Below are 15,204 nucleotides of genomic sequence, written 5' to 3'. Positions count from 1 at the left end.
TGTGATAATGGCCTGACTAGAGCTGTTGCTCATTCACATTATTACATTTCAGTTTTACAAACAAAAGACTTTAAATTTAAATGTCTTGAACAAACGTTATCTGCTATGATCAATGAAGGGTTGGTGTAGGTTTTGCCAACAAACAAAAAACACCAAGTCTTGGATGTTGTCTTAAATCTGAAACACTAGAGGGCAGGATTACATCATCCATCCCTCATGAAAATATTTTACATAACCAGCCCATTACATATTTCATAAATCTCCCGTAAGCAGTTCAAGCCCCTGCAGTACTCATGATATTGAAGTAGCTCTGAGTGTGACATGATTTTCAACCTGACAGTTGAGGATTTAAGGATCAGAGGCCTAGTCCCAACAACAAAATCTGTCCTGGCACCCACTTGTTCTGGACCTCCCTTCTTTCTATTTGTAATTGTGGTGTAAAGGAAACAGCAGAACATTTTTTTGTCACTGTCAACTGTCACATTGTCAGAGGTCATGGGTAAAGGGTCAGTTCACCCAGATAACAAAAACAAAGCATAAAACAACACAATTGATCGCTCACCTTAGTTTTATCATTATCAGTCTCATGCAGAGTAACAGGGACACTGTTTCTGGAATGTGATGCTGTTGTTTAATCACTAATCAAATATATTTTTTTCAGTACTGTGAGCACCATAAAAAATTAATTTCACCTTCATTGCTTTGGGGTGGAGAAATCATAGAATCACAAAACCTGATTGATCAAAAAGACTAAGTACATGATTCAGCACCACTACAGTAGGTGGTAAAATATGTTACCTGTAATTGGATGAATTGACCATTTAAGATCAAACATAATCCTACCAAAAGCAAAATTAACTTTTCGGTAACTTGATGCTAAACATGAACAACTTCACACAATAACATAGAGGACAAAAATTATTCCATTCTAACAAAGTGGACGATCAAAATGTCCACCTCGTTGGAAAAGTGCGCTTAAAAAACTTCTGTTCTGCATTTCAGAGGTTTGAAGATTTGAACTGAGGCTCATTCGCTCCAAAAAAAAAAAAAAAAAAAAAAGAACACAATGCCCTTTTTAGTTAAATAATGTTTAAATAATGTCTTAAATAATGTTTCGCATTTATTACAACTTGGGATAAAAAAAACAAAGTGAACAGTAAATTAAATAACCAAACTGTACCTTAAGTACGTAACCATCCATTAGAGCTCACAGACTTCCTTCCTGGCTTCCGTTTTGGCCCACAGTACTTGAAGTATGTGCAGCAGGGGATTATTACTGACATTTTGGGTGATCTCACTTTGGTTTAGTTAATACTGGCTAAATAGTTGGCTTGTTAATGGACTGATTGTCTGACCAGACAGGTTCCTCACCTCGTCAGACTTTATTCGAAACCCACGTGTTGCCATGCTCTCAAGTCTCAGCAGCTGAATTGGTAGCACAAACACTGGCGGCCTAAACAAAGAAACAAGAACCAAGTTGTAGGGGATTAATACCAGAATCGTCTTATAAAACAATTAATGAGAATATTATTAGTGAACACAGACACATGGACATGAAGTGGAAGAAACGCTGGAACAAACGAGGGGGGACTAAACGCAGATGGTTCCAGTAAAAGAAAACCACCTTCACTGTCACAGGAAAAGTCTCAAAGTCTTGTGCAGTCATATTGACTCAACTCTGTGTTTCTTTTCACACTTACCTCAGCACAGACAAAGGAAAGGCAAGACCTATGGTTACCAACCTGGTAAGCAGTCAAAACAGTATGTATGTAGACTCCACTTACGGTTGTTCGGGTTATTTTTGTTACTGCCCTATCCATGAGGTTTAAACACATAAAACACACATACTAAATACATGCATTTGTAAAACATCATTACATCTTATCTTTAGTCATACTGTCTTTGAGAGCAACTGGAAAACTGAATAATGTGGGACGCAAATGAGGAATAATGTCAACCGTGTGGTCGAGAGAAACAACCACACTTAGGAACCACACAAAGTGCAAGAATATTAAATGAAACCAATGTGTGGCCTTTTAACCTTCTTTGTATAGCAGAATCCAGCAGCAACAGGTCGCTTACAATGCAAAGTTATTAATGTTATTAATGTATGAGTCTTACCTTCTAAAGTATATAATAATATAAAGGCTATTCCCACTTTGGGTAGACATTGACCAGCCAGACTTTGTGTACAACAGCAGTCTGTGACCGGGACTTTTTTTTTGGCTTGAGACATTTTCCTGCAAAAGCAGTGGCTGTTCCAGGCCTCTATTATTATTGTCTATTGTTAACATGAGCTGTTAGCCATTCTACCGGGGAGTAATTTCCCTTCTAAACTATACGCTTAAAGGGGAAAAAAGTCCGTAAACACTCATTTGAATAGCAGAACTTATTTTTTTTTCACTTTCCAATCCTCGTTGATCATCCCACGCTTAACTAGTGTGTATAAAGAAGTTTAACAACCTTGGCCAACTACAGCAATAAAATGCTGCTTTACAAATTCAGCATCAGTATTTACAATCTAATAATATAGTAGGCATGTCATACCCTTCTCTCTCTCTCTCTCTCTCTCTCTCTCTCTCTCTCTCTCTCTCTCTCTCTCTCTTCTCCCTGAACTTCCTGTCTGTTTCTCTACTAAGTCTCTTAAATAAAAGCTATATATATATGTATAGTATATACAGTATATACACATACTGTATACACTGTATATACAGTATGTGTGTGTATATATATATTCATTCACTTCTTTTTTTATTATCATATTTTGTCTGCTTATTATACTTTACTTATTAAACTCATTTTTTTTTTTTTTTACTGAAATGAGAAGTGCAACTGCACCAGGCTTTGTCACAAAGTCTGCAGGAAGAGACTCTGCTGACGTTATTAGTTCCTGTCGGTTCAGTCACATACATGGTCACACTTTGTGGTATTTGATTTGGTGAAAAAATGCGCCGCTTCACAAAAAGGAAATATTAATTATTTGAGATGATCATAGTTGGTAATCCCCCTCACAAACCCACAGCCACTTTCACCCCATCTAAAGACAATAGGACAAATAGAAGAAAAAACAACTATTTTCCATGAACCACACTAGTAATCATATACGTCCTGGACTGCAGTCGCCCTTTTTTGTTCCCATGTCAGTGAGTGAGTGAGGGAGCAAGCTGTACTTTACTGATGTGAGCTCGTGCACTCTCCAGTCCTCAACAAGTAAAATCCATGAAATATTAAGCTGAAGGGATGTATGAAAAATTCAAGCTTGCTAAGTGCAGTCTGTCTGTCAGAATGAAGAGTGCATCAGAGGGGGCAGCATTATGCTGTTCTTTTCTGTGCTGCCAATGTCGTGTGATTTCTAAATCCCCAGATAAGTCAACCAGAGAACTTCTTGATTCATGACTCACATTTTCCACACTCACATTTTTCAACACATTTTTTATGTGTGTTGTAATAGGATTTAAAATGTTTGTAAAATGTCCTTTGTGAACGTTTTATTGATGAGTCACTCCTGCTGACCACCTGACCATTGTTGTTTGGTCTGTTCCATGTGCAGCAATAGGTGAAAGTCCCTTTCACTGTCCTTTTCCTTGTCAGGGAAGACCCCTGTGTCTAAAATTAGCACAGCTCGGCTCTGACAGAAATCGAAAGAATTTGGAAATCTGAGGTTTAACACTTCAGAACTGTATATCTCCAAATATGATTTTTAAGATACACAGAATGATTAAATGCTCCTCCATGCTCACAAAACCTTTAACTCTCTGGATAACCTTAAAATGCACCGTCGCTTTACGGGTTGATTCATCCAGATTACAAACATATTTTCACACATAGCAGTAGTTTCTATACAGTTTTGATTTAAGTTGCCCTGGTTTTGAGATAACAATTGCTGACTCAGAGATAGTTAATATGACTTCACACCAAAGGAGATAGCAATCTCAAAACCTGGGCAAATAGAACCGACACTTTCTATACAGCTAAAAACCACTATAGAGGGACAGTAAGTGATAAAATAACATGACAGTACAGCAATACAGAGATACTTCCAATGCCTACCAGTCTTTTTAATGACCACGTGTTTCCTAATGCATTTAATAGTTTAGTACATTACAAGGAAGTAGAAGTATAATTTCTGTGTTCTTGATATTTCATCTTCCTTTTGTTTCATGCAGCCTTGTGGCCTAAACACATGAGAATATCCTAAATAGAAACGGACAAAACTGCTGCAGTAGGATTTCACCTTGTCCAGGGCAGTAAAAGAGGACATAAAACTGAAACTCACATTCAGACCAAGCTTTCTGCTGAAACCAAGCATTTCTTTACAAACCTGTGACCTTATAGGGGGGCCTACCATGTTAGATCTGTGTAATGGTGCTAATAACATCTAATATAGAATTTACTGAGGAAATAAAGATAAGAATCTATCTGATAAAGAGTAATATTACTGATTTCTTCATACCACAACTGTCACAACAGAGCAGCTATCTTGCACCTACAGAGGAAGGAAAGGAAATTATGTCTTTATTTTTTCCGAGCGCTAGCGCATTTGATTTTGTGCTTTACACCCAAAAGGTGTTAACCACAGTTGCACACATAGTACATCTGAGCCCCATCTTGCAAAGATCATCACCCACACTTTGTGTTGTCATATATACAGTAGTCCACAGACATTTAAACTACTATGTTTAAAAATACATCTGAAAACTTTTTTACAAAGTCAGTCAGAAACATAAGAATGGCACTTGATGTACGGACACGTCAAATACTTTGGCGTTTTTTTGTATATCATACTTTATTTTCCTGATTGTGGCAGAAGGGATATAACAACATGCCAAAGTAAAAGAGATTTAACTTGCTAATATTTCTTGTCACCAAGACATATTTTCAATTCAGGTTGTGTCTTTGCTCGATTGTTTTGTTTGTTTTTTAAATGAGATAACTGCATGACCCCATGTGCTTATACGCAATCACTATAGGGAACTACAACACAAATGTTATAGTTGTATTCATATATAGTTTTAGTGTGTTAACTTAATTTTTCAAATAGGTAGAAATGACAAATAGAAACACACGTGACCTAAAGGTCATCATTTCATACAGATTTTTTTTTTTTTTTTGACAGGACCCGTTTGTTTGGATATTTGCCCTACATGGTATCAAAATAAAGAAAATGTGCAAAATGTCCAAAAAGATTTGTTCATTAGTCACGATTATTTACACAAACAGTGCAAGTTTGATGTAAAAGTTTAATTGTATGTGCAGTTTTACAGGTCCAAAAAGTTACAATGATTTTTTTTTCTTATATTGTATTTATTCATGTATGTAATATCTAATGTATTTCTATAAAATAAAACTTGGTTAAATTATGACTGATATAACCAGAGAGAAAGGACAGTGGAATACAGAAGGGAGACTGAGTGTCTGGTTGTTTTTTTTTTTTCTTGTGGTTTTTGAAGTTTCGCTTTCCACTTGCAAAAAATTCCCTTGAGTGTAGGAAGGATGAGGTATGTGACTTAAGAACGTATTTAAGGAGACCCCTCAGCATCTACCCCTCACAGTGCTTCTGTCAACACACTTTGCTTTCTTTGACACTAGTCTCTCACCTTAGCTGAACTTACTACAGATTCTGTCTGACATCTTTACCAAGATTTTGTCCAGCACACGTGTCATCTTGATCAAAGAAGAACCAACCATGTCTGGCATCATCAAAGTGTTTCTGCTCCTGGCTGCCATGGTCTGCATCTCTAAAGCCCAGCGTAAGTTTTAATCCCATTTTTCATCATTTTTGATTCTAATATAGACAACATCAGATTTGTATCGTTGACGCAAAGCTTTTATTGAGATATTTTGTTTAATCTTGGGAGCTATAAGATGGAATTCTGTGCAGTCAAAAGGATTATGATTAAATAAAAAGCTATTTTTTCTTATCTTCCTCTCTAGTCAATGAATCTGGACAGCAGTGTCTGTGTCAGCGTGTCAGAAAGGGCATTGCCGGTCCTGATATAAAGGACATCCAGATCTACAGGGCAACCATCTTCTGCAACAAAGTGGAGATTGTGTAAGATGTATTCTTTACTTACTTACATTTATACTTACTTTAGCTTATATATATACTTACTTTAGCTCAAATATAGCATCGCAATTATCACAAATTAAATGACATCACAAAATGTCTACAACTGTTCAAAGCGTTTAAAGTTTTTTGAAGACAGAGCACTTAATAGAACACTGATGTGACTTTTTAAGGCAGATCACAATCTCAGAAATCGACTTGTATGTATTAGTCTGCCTGCGAGGCTCATTTATGTATCTGTTTATCTGTTATGATTTGATGAAAATTTTTGTGTTTCAGCTAAACTCATTTCTATTGTTCCTTTCAATAGTGTCACCGCCGGCAGCGGCTTTCGTTATTGCCTGGACCCCAAGGTGAACGCAGTGAAAAGACTGCTGGTTAACATCCTGTGAGTATATATATAAATATATATACAGACCTGCATCCACACCTCATCTTCAGAATACACCAACCTCCACGTTTGATTTAAATAACAATAATATGTAACACAATACCTTCTCCACGCTGTTGTAAAGTGTCTAATGTTTGCTCTTCTTGTTTTATTGTCGTTTCTAGAAAGAACAAGAAAAGCTCTACCACTTCCAGCCCGGGCAGCACTAACACAGCTCGCGCCTGACTCTCTCTTTAACTCCTTAGATGAACAAGAAGCTCAAATGACCTCTGACCGCCACCTCATCTGATAAAGTCACCTTCAATGAATGTAGATGTGAAATGAATGAAAATTTTGTCTATTTATCTTCTATTTATACTGTTGTGCACTTACAACACATTTCCGTTCTCTCTTATTTCCTTCCGTTCTCTTGTTTTAGTATAGATTTATGTGCTGTAAACCAAGTTTTTCTGCATTTTAGTAACTTCAGTTTTTTAAACAATAAAAAGGTCAATGGAGTGTTGAGTACAGGTTTTCTGTTCCACGCCTGATGCTGTTTGTATCCTATATCAACAGTGCTATCTTGTGGTTCAGGGCTGCCAATGCATAAAATACAGTATTTGTGTTAGTTCACATATCTTGCCATCTCGGACATGCTCAGATTACAAAGCATGACATATCAGAGGGTGTTACACTCCAAGGTGTCTTCCAGATACAGTTAATGGGTCTTACATATATCAGATACCAGAGGACACCAAAGCTGCAGACAGACTCTGAGATTACAGGTCAATCACCCGCCAACACCATGTGTTCCTGCTCAACTGTGACAGGGGCGGCTCAGCTCAGTTGACTCTCATAGGTTGTAATCCTCTACACCCATCACACACGCATACACACTGGAGTACATGAATTCCCTGGGTACTTACCCTAACCTTAACCTTTAGCACTACAATTATACGTGTCTAACCCCGGCCTTAATCTCATATTTAACTAATGGGGGCCAGTTTATTGTCATCAAAAGGGACTTGAGTGTGGACATAAGTGTGGACAGACCCAAGTTTTATTACCGAGTCTAGCCTACCTGTTACTGTATCCATTCATCTGTCTAACGTTTGAATTGTGTGATTCCTCACATTTATTGGCACTGCTGCATATGAAAACGGTAAGGCTACTATATTGCACCAGACTTACCCCCCCCCCCCCACTCCCGCCCCCCACAACATGCAGCAGGGCTTTAAAGTTTCGGATCATCACTTCCGCCGGCTGCGTTGCCGGCTGCGTTCGCTGGTGCTGTGTGTGGCCGTCTCTGCTCTGTGTTTACTCTTTGCATGTCCAAAAGTCATGGATGAACCTACCGCTGAGCAAACATACAGCATTCGTGCGTCCAGTCTGTCAAATCGGCGCGGCTTTGATAAAGAAACCACTGCGGCTGTGGAATAATTCCAACAGGAGAGGTGAGGAAATACTGACAACCTGAGGTAGGCATTAAACTGGATGCATGATAAGCTATTGTCCCTAAGGAGAACGACTGAACAGTATTAAAAGGACACAGACTATAATGAAATGCAGATATTATGGAGCACCACTCCATAAAAGGGTTTAAATACTCGGTTTTTAACACTTAGGTAGTCTTTGTGAAAATATTCCCGTATCAGATTTTTTTTTTCTTAGTATATTTATAGTTTACAGTTTCCTTCAGACGTTATTCCCACACAACCATGGCGTGATTTCGGTTCCTGTTTTTGCAAGTCACCGTATCTGGCTTCCAACAGTGCTGACGTGAACAGCAGATAAATGTCAGCTGTCCTGGAAGTAGACTGGACTAGAACATTTCACCGACCTAAATCTGCCAAAAATCCGAATTGAGGCAGAATTTAGGTTTAGATTTTCCAGATTAGGGGCGTTGTTATTGTCATCATTCATTTAAAATGTGGAAGATGCAGGGGGCACTCCAGTGGAAAGTGAGCTCAGATAAGACTGACAAGGGAGTCCTGATAACAGAGGTAGACGGGTTCACCATAACACAAGAGGAGTACTTAACATGGAACTTATTGCAGAGAAGTATTTCTTCAGTTCCAAAAGTTTCACTTCATGTGTGAAAATGAACCTGCTTTAGTTCACAGTGTTTTTTGTGGAGAGAGGCTTGTATGTGAGGACGCCTCTGACATTAACTGATATTAATGACACTGCTGTAACCAGACTCTCCGGTTCTATTTGGAGCAAGTCAGAAACCAGACACCGTGCGCTGTGCACAGTAAATACAAATCTCTGATGTGTTTATTCTCAGATTTAACCATGTTTTGGCATGTAAAAACATGCATGCATACATTTATTTGTCACGTCTTCTCCAGGGCTGTGGTGACACCGCTGACATGTGTTTTTTGCACCACACACTTTGCACCCATAGGAGCAGACCTCTCTCTCTCTCTGTTTGTCAAATGACACTGTACCACTCTGTGATGTCATGTGATGAAGTGTTCAGGTTTGGAGTCCAAAGTCAAGCCGAGCTGACCTCCATACTGTCAGCCTCCAGAGACTCCTGCAGCCATCCTCTCTGATCTGGTGACAAAATGGCCTCAAGACAGGGAGACATTCCAGGTAACACAGGAATTTAGATTTAGCAAATTAATAGACGTACATAGCCCTCAGTGATAATCTTGCCAGTTTTTTGCCTTGTGAAGTGATTGCTGGTTTGGCGATATCAGAAATAGCTCCTTAGGCAAAATAAAACACAGTTCTGACATGTCTGTTTACTTCCATACCTCAGCACTTGAGTCAGGCACATCTTCTGGACTTTTCGGTGCCTTATCGTCCCCTATTGGAATGACTCGGCGCAACATCGACTATGATGAGCACATGGATGCGCCCATGCATTCACCACCTCCAGACTTGGCTGTCAACATCTTATGGAGAGAACCGGTTATCCCACAGCACAAGTTCAGGAACACTGCAGAGGTGCTTTCCTGTTTGAACTGCTTACCTGAACAAAATGTTGTTTGTTCTGGCTTGTGTGAAACCTGTTCACTGAGGTTTGGTGCATTCCAGTACACATTTGATTTGCTCACATTTGATACCTGCTCTGTAACTGGTTTGTGAGTTAATCCTAACAGTGTAAACTTGTGTGACTAGGAAGGTGAGAGTGGTGGGAAGCTGCTGACTTTTGAGGCAGCAGCACCAGCAAAGTCACCAGTGCCTGTGGTGAAAGCCAAAGCCACATCTTTAATGAGCTCACTTATGATCAGTAAGTTAACAAAACTGAGTAACTTCATTGAAGAACATTTTTTTTTTTTGCTAAATATCTAAACATGCAAAGACACAGATAATCTAAGTTGATAAACAATCTTCAGAGTACCAGCAGGCTACAACAGAATGCAGCTGACTTGATTCTCTGCCCATCTTTACTTAGAGCAAACCCAGGAGAATCTCCAGAGGTTTGAGCACCAGGCAGGGCTGACAGACGCTGGGTATTCTCCCCACAAGGGCCTCTCTGCTGAGGAGACTCGCTTTCATCGACTGGGTGACGGCACACTGCCAGTGAGTAGAAACAAATGTGAGGTAGAAGCTTGATGTGTGCAGAAGAAGTGAAAAGTTTGTGCCTGCCCTCAAATAACAGAAATAGTTACATCTTCACATCTTAATGTGTGACTGTCCCACGTACTGTGGGTTTATTACAAAGTTTAGGCCTAAATTAGAGGTCACAGATCTAACAGTCTGATCAGCTATATATGATGAAGTTGGTTTAGGCTGAAATGCCATAACAGTTATTGACTTTATTAGCCAGCAATAAACAGGAGAAATTTGGTATATTTTGATAATCATATCTTCCACACATAGAAAAACAAAATTGGTGCTAAAAGTTAACCAGTTAGAAGGATTGTGCCTTACATACAGAGGTTTAGCAAAAACTGTTGTGACTGTTGTGAAAGTGACAGAGGAGGGCGCTGTGCATGCATATTCACACAGCACCTGTGAGAGTGTGCATGCACAAAGGTTGTCTTTTCTGTCTAGATTTGTCCAGTTTCCCTGTCCACTATGCCCTCCCACCCCCCACCTCACCTCCCCTCCCTTACCCAGTGCTCAGGTGCTATCAACTGACCCGTCAAGTACCACTACAATCAGTGCTTACTAACCTCAAGCAAACATTATGAGGACTACATTCCCTCTAAGAGAGTTACAGCATCTATGTTGTTTCTTAAAACAAGCGTCTGTTATTGTGATAAATGATATCGTGATACCATATTGTTTTAGCCTGTTGAGTGACAGCAGGCTAAACATGGAACAACATCTTGGTAAACACATTACGTAATCAGCCCTGTGATAGTCCCATAATACTGGTGCTTCTAACTGCAATGTTGCCAGGCAACGCCCTTAAATGAATCGAGCCCCCTTATTTTCTCAAACGGACCAATCACCGAGCTCCTAACAAAACAGAGACGTTGTGGAGGCCAACTGTGGTGTGTATAAACGCCACCGGCTGTTTTCGAGAAATAATCTCCCCTTAAACTTGTAAAAACAGTTGATGATGGACAAAATGAAGGAATCTATCGGAGTGGAGCGTCAAAGAAAACGTATCATAAAAAGGTATGTCAAGAAGTTATTGTATTAAGCTAACGGTGTTTCTACATTCCGATCTGAAAGCAGGCCTTTAGCAAAGCAACCTTGTAGGCTAGCTAGTGAAGCTGGCACTAGCGCTGAACCTAATAAACAAATTTTCTGCTTAACATTAACTGGCAGTTATCAGCCTGGGTCAGCTTTAGTTAAAGTACTTTGAAGCTCATAAATAACCCAGAAGCAAAGAGGGTTGCGTGAACTCTAGGTGGCTAGTTGCTGTTTATGTGGCAGTCTAGCCAGTTAGCTTAGCGCCTGCTAGCTAACATTAGTGCTACACTTAACGGTAATATTGCTTAACATGAATGGGAGATATAGGAAAGGAAATTCATCTGTAATGTCAGTCTGTAATGTTTTTCTTTTTGTATGTGCGCGTGTGTATGTGTGTGTAACCCCAGCCTTTTGAGGGTAACCAGCCTCAGTTTATGCCCTTCATGTATTATCATCAAGTTTGATATTGATAAATAAGAGGCACAGGCTAAGGTTAATTCCACTTTACCCTTGACGTTCAGGATCGTTTAAAATACATTCAACACTAGCCACGTCCACCGTGCTTTCATGTAATATTAGAATGTATTTGCAACAAAATAAATGTGTCTCTTGTAAGTAAATACATGAGAGGGTCAAATGCAGACATGAGAAGCACAGGGTTTAGCGTGGAATGTGGTTTTTTTTTTTTTTTTTTTTTTGTGCAATTCTTACACACTTTAGAAATTACACAAAAATGGGTTTAACCTCATAACATGTTGTTGAGTCCTGTTCTGGCAGAGCTCCAGCCGAGCAGGAACAGTGATGAAATCCAACAGGATACCAACCCAAATAATACACAGGGGATTAAAGGCCATGGGGCCACTCCATGTTATTCATTTGCACAATGGCCACCACCCTGAGCAGAATGCAGGACAGCATAATATGCAAAACTGATGTGATTTTGGAAGGCTCCGTCTGATATGGATGGGAATATGCACACATTGAATGGAAACTGAAAACTGAAGACATTCTTACAGATGTCATTACTGAAATAAACCTAAATGTCAAGGAAAAGTGTGGTTGAACATACATTTAGCATGTTACAGCAATCGGGATCTATAACTTGTTTTTGCACATTTATTATTTGACTAGAGGAGGAAAGCTAGACCAGGTTCTATTCAGTTGGACCGTTTGTAGTAACGACCTTTAAGTAATACAAGTTCTCAGGCCGAGTGCTTACATTATGAAAGCTTATTTTGATAGTTGGTGATGATGTGGCTCATCATCATTTTACTATGGAGTGGGCCTCTCACTGTGTGTCTTTCCCTCTCTCTCTTTGCACACCCACACCACATGGTCACAGGTGATAGGCTCTGAGGATCTGTGACGCATTTCGTTATCAATTTTGATCTGCAGGTCTAGAAAAACACTGCTGACCTTTAGTATTGTGTATTCAGGGAGTGTTTTCTCTTTACCTAAGATCAATGTTGTGTCTCTGACACGTCTGTTACAAACCATGCTGACAGTCTAACGTGGACATGGGGAATAAAGTGTCACAGCCAACGCCCTTAAATGAGGCTGTTTGCACAGGATGCATAAGTCAGAGATGAACAACCAGCCAACTGTGGTTTTCGGAAATTAAAACTTTTTTTGTTTTAAATCACTTTCTTATGTACAGGGTCAATTCTATATCAATGGAGGGCATTCCTTCATTGTTTGTTTGTTTCATTGCTTGTTTTTTTTTCCCTTGCTCTGTGCAGAAGTTGAGAATGCCAAGTGGGGACTTCAAGGAGGACAGGCTTACAACATCAGCACAATCCACCCCAAGTGGCACCCCTTCTGTCACTCCCTCCGTCACCCCCAGTGTCACCCCCTGCGTTAGTCCCCACACATCACCGGCTGTTAGTCGCAGGTAGGCATCATGCTGCTGAAATGATTAGCTCATATTCTCATTTGATATAAGTCCAAACCAAAAATCTGGGACTATAGCATGTGCCATATGGCTTGTTCTTCACGTTTTCTTGTATGCTCATTGCTTTTCGGGCGTACAGGAGCTGGTTCCAGCTGAGTCCTGCGCCTTTTCTTGCCACTTCAGAGCTCAGTCCAAACCCTAACACAGACATGGGAGGAAATGAAGGAGGAGGAGGAGAGAGGTGGAGCTTCTTTGGAACTCGGTCTGTGGTACAGAAGTCCCCCACTGACCCAGGTTCTGATACCAGCACAGGTGAGTGAACCTGCATCTGAATAAAGACTGTATTGCAGTATTTTATTTTTTATTTTTTTTTCATAATCTTGAACACGGCCGGCACGGTGGTGCAGTGGTTAGCACTGTCGCCTCACAGCAAGAGGGTTCCAGGTCTGGGCTCTTCTGTGTGGAGTTTGCATGTTCTCCCTGTGCCTGCGTGGGTTCTCTCCGTGTACTCCGGCTTCCTCCCACAGTCCCAAAAACATGCATGGGTTAGGCTTCTTACCTGAATCACTGCAGGTAAGAAGTTAAACCACTGGATATCAGAAAAATCAAGACTTTCAGGGGCTGTTGAAGTTACTCTTTAAAGTCTTGACACTTAAGCTGATCCCTGTAACGCCCAGATTTAGGTTATTAATATCAACCTCCACCACTTCCTCCTCTCTCCTGCAGGCTTTTCCCTGCAGTCCTACTTTGGCCTGCAGAAGTCCTCTACCATGGATGGCACTAACACCCAGGTCAACCTCAAGGTGGAGGACCCTGCCAACTTCATGGCCCCCAAGATTGAAATCTCGGGCATTGAGGCCAAGCGGGTGCCCCCACGGCCACACAAACTTAAACCTCGGGACATGAATGTTTTAACACCTTCGGGCTTCTGAAGCCAGACCAGCTGTGTAGTTACATCTCTCTACCACACCCTTCGTAGTTTATTTTTTCTCTCCATCATTTGCGCATTTGCTTCCCTGTCTTCCTCAGTCCCCTCTGCCTTCGTGTAAATTCGCTGTGGCTGAGAGGAATAAGGACCACCTGTAGTATTAGCTCACCAGCCCCAGAGACATCGCTGCACTGTTACCCCTCCCAGCAGGCCTCCTCAGATGGATTCCTGTCTTCTGTTAATCCACACCATCCCCCCTCCATCTCTTCCAACTCATTGGTCCAAATAAAACGCCAAATGAAGTAACTTCATTTGTCATCCCTAAAGATGGTACCTGTTGTTCTGTCACGCAGTGAGGGCATTGGTGTTGCATACGCAACGCCTCGCCGTCCTCATTCCATTGTCAGTGGTGGCATGAGATTGGAGTCATTGAAATATCTTGTGAGTCCCTCGCTTAATGTGATCACTTTAGCATTGCCTCTCATACTAACAGTGGCCAGCTATTTTAAGTCATAATTCTCAGTTGCCTCATTTGTAAAATTATTATTATTATTTTTTTTTGTTTTAAATGATCTCACAGATTTGTAGTTGTGTAGTGCTTCTCTCTGTTAGCATGCAGAGTATAGTGTGGTATGACTGATATTGTGCCTGAATTTGCAGTGTTTGCTTTTGGCTTTTTAGCCATTTAAGTTCAGCTTCTGTTTTTGAATTACGTGAAAGAGTGTCTTATTTTACTTTGTAAGAGTATGACTGCGGACCTGAAGTGAGATATATTTTTATCATTATTATTATTATTATTTTCCAACTTAGGTATTTTCATATTGTTCTGCTTTAATTTAGAATTGTTCATTCTAAATCGTAGGTAGCATATTGGGTTTATCACATTTTTATATTGCATCACAAAAAATACACAGAAAATACAAAGCATTGAAGCGGTCATTTTCAATTTTTGATGTTTGTGTGTCACAAGCCAAGAATCCCTGCTGTTTGAAAAAGTTGATGAATTCCAATAAGTAATTGCACAAGGGAGGTTTTCTCCCACTCCACACATCTGTAAATAAATCAGACAGTAACAAGCAAAATTGGTTTATGTTTTTTTTCCTGATGGAAACATTTGGAAATGTGGGTCCATGGAACGTGTACGGGCACCATATCAAATGTCAGACTTGGCAGTCCTCTCCTTTATCTGCAGAGTGAACATAAATTTTATAAATCCCATTTATGTTCACTTTATGCCTTTTATTATAAGGAAACACTATTTTATGCTCTGCATTTTCAATAGAGCAGCTGTGTTCGGAGTGTCACACAAGGCAGTTCCTTATGTATTTATCGTTGCTTGGTAAACCAGT

The 15,204-nt window shown here is 40.0% G+C and overlaps 2 protein-coding genes across 3 annotated transcripts; both read left to right on the top strand.

Annotated features, from left to right (window-relative positions):
• Positions 1-5,536: 5,536 nt before the first annotated feature.
• Positions 5,537-6,955, top strand: LOC121188493 (C-X-C motif chemokine 6-like). The gene is made up of 4 exons (XM_041048285.1): positions 5,537-5,750; positions 5,935-6,052; positions 6,378-6,455; positions 6,623-6,955. The coding sequence occupies exons 1-4, from the start codon at positions 5,687-5,689 to the stop codon at positions 6,681-6,683; spliced, it is 321 nt and encodes a 106-aa protein (XP_040904219.1). The 5' UTR covers positions 5,537-5,686; the 3' UTR covers positions 6,684-6,955.
• Positions 6,956-7,704: 749 nt separating this feature from the next.
• Positions 7,705-14,937, top strand: kiaa1191 (KIAA1191 ortholog). 2 transcript variants are annotated; one of them, XM_041048309.1, is made up of 8 exons: positions 7,705-7,891; positions 8,913-9,035; positions 9,205-9,392; positions 9,567-9,678; positions 9,844-9,971; positions 12,776-12,927; positions 13,067-13,239; positions 13,654-14,937. In XM_041048309.1, the coding sequence occupies exons 2-8, from the start codon at positions 9,008-9,010 to the stop codon at positions 13,857-13,859; spliced, it is 987 nt and encodes a 328-aa protein (XP_040904243.1). In that variant the 5' UTR covers positions 7,705-7,891; positions 8,913-9,007; the 3' UTR covers positions 13,860-14,937. The 2 variants fall into 2 exon arrangements, with proteins under 2 accessions (XP_040904243.1, XP_040904244.1); XM_041048310.1 differs by having other exon boundaries at positions 7,705-7,915.
• Positions 14,938-15,204: the final 267 nt, after the last annotated feature.

The sequence above is a fragment of the Toxotes jaculatrix genome, chromosome 10 (genome assembly GCF_017976425.1).
Source record: "Toxotes jaculatrix isolate fToxJac2 chromosome 10, fToxJac2.pri, whole genome shotgun sequence".
In the NCBI taxonomy this organism is placed as follows: domain Eukaryota; kingdom Metazoa; phylum Chordata; class Actinopteri; family Toxotidae; genus Toxotes; species Toxotes jaculatrix.
The sequence above is the reverse complement of the archived record's forward strand: the minus strand, read 5'-3'. Positions and strand labels throughout refer to the sequence as shown.

Coding starts and splice junctions, on each gene's coding strand:
- LOC121188493 (XM_041048285.1), top strand. CDS start 5,687: ATGTCTGGCATCATCAAAGTGTTTCTGCTCCTGGCTGCCATGGTCTGC. Junction 6,053..6,377: donor TGCAACAAAGTGGAGATTGT/GTAAGATGTATT, acceptor TCCTTTCAATAG/TGTCACCGCCGGCAGCGGCT. Junction 6,456..6,622: donor AGACTGCTGGTTAACATCCT/GTGAGTATATAT, acceptor TGTCGTTTCTAG/AAAGAACAAGAAAAGCTCTA.
- kiaa1191 (XM_041048309.1), top strand. CDS start 9,008: ATGGCCTCAAGACAGGGAGACATTCCAG. Junction 9,036..9,204: donor AAGACAGGGAGACATTCCAG/GTAACACAGGAA, acceptor TCCATACCTCAG/CACTTGAGTCAGGCACATCT. Junction 9,972..12,775: donor TGGGTGACGGCACACTGCCA/GTGAGTAGAAAC, acceptor TGCTCTGTGCAG/AAGTTGAGAATGCCAAGTGG.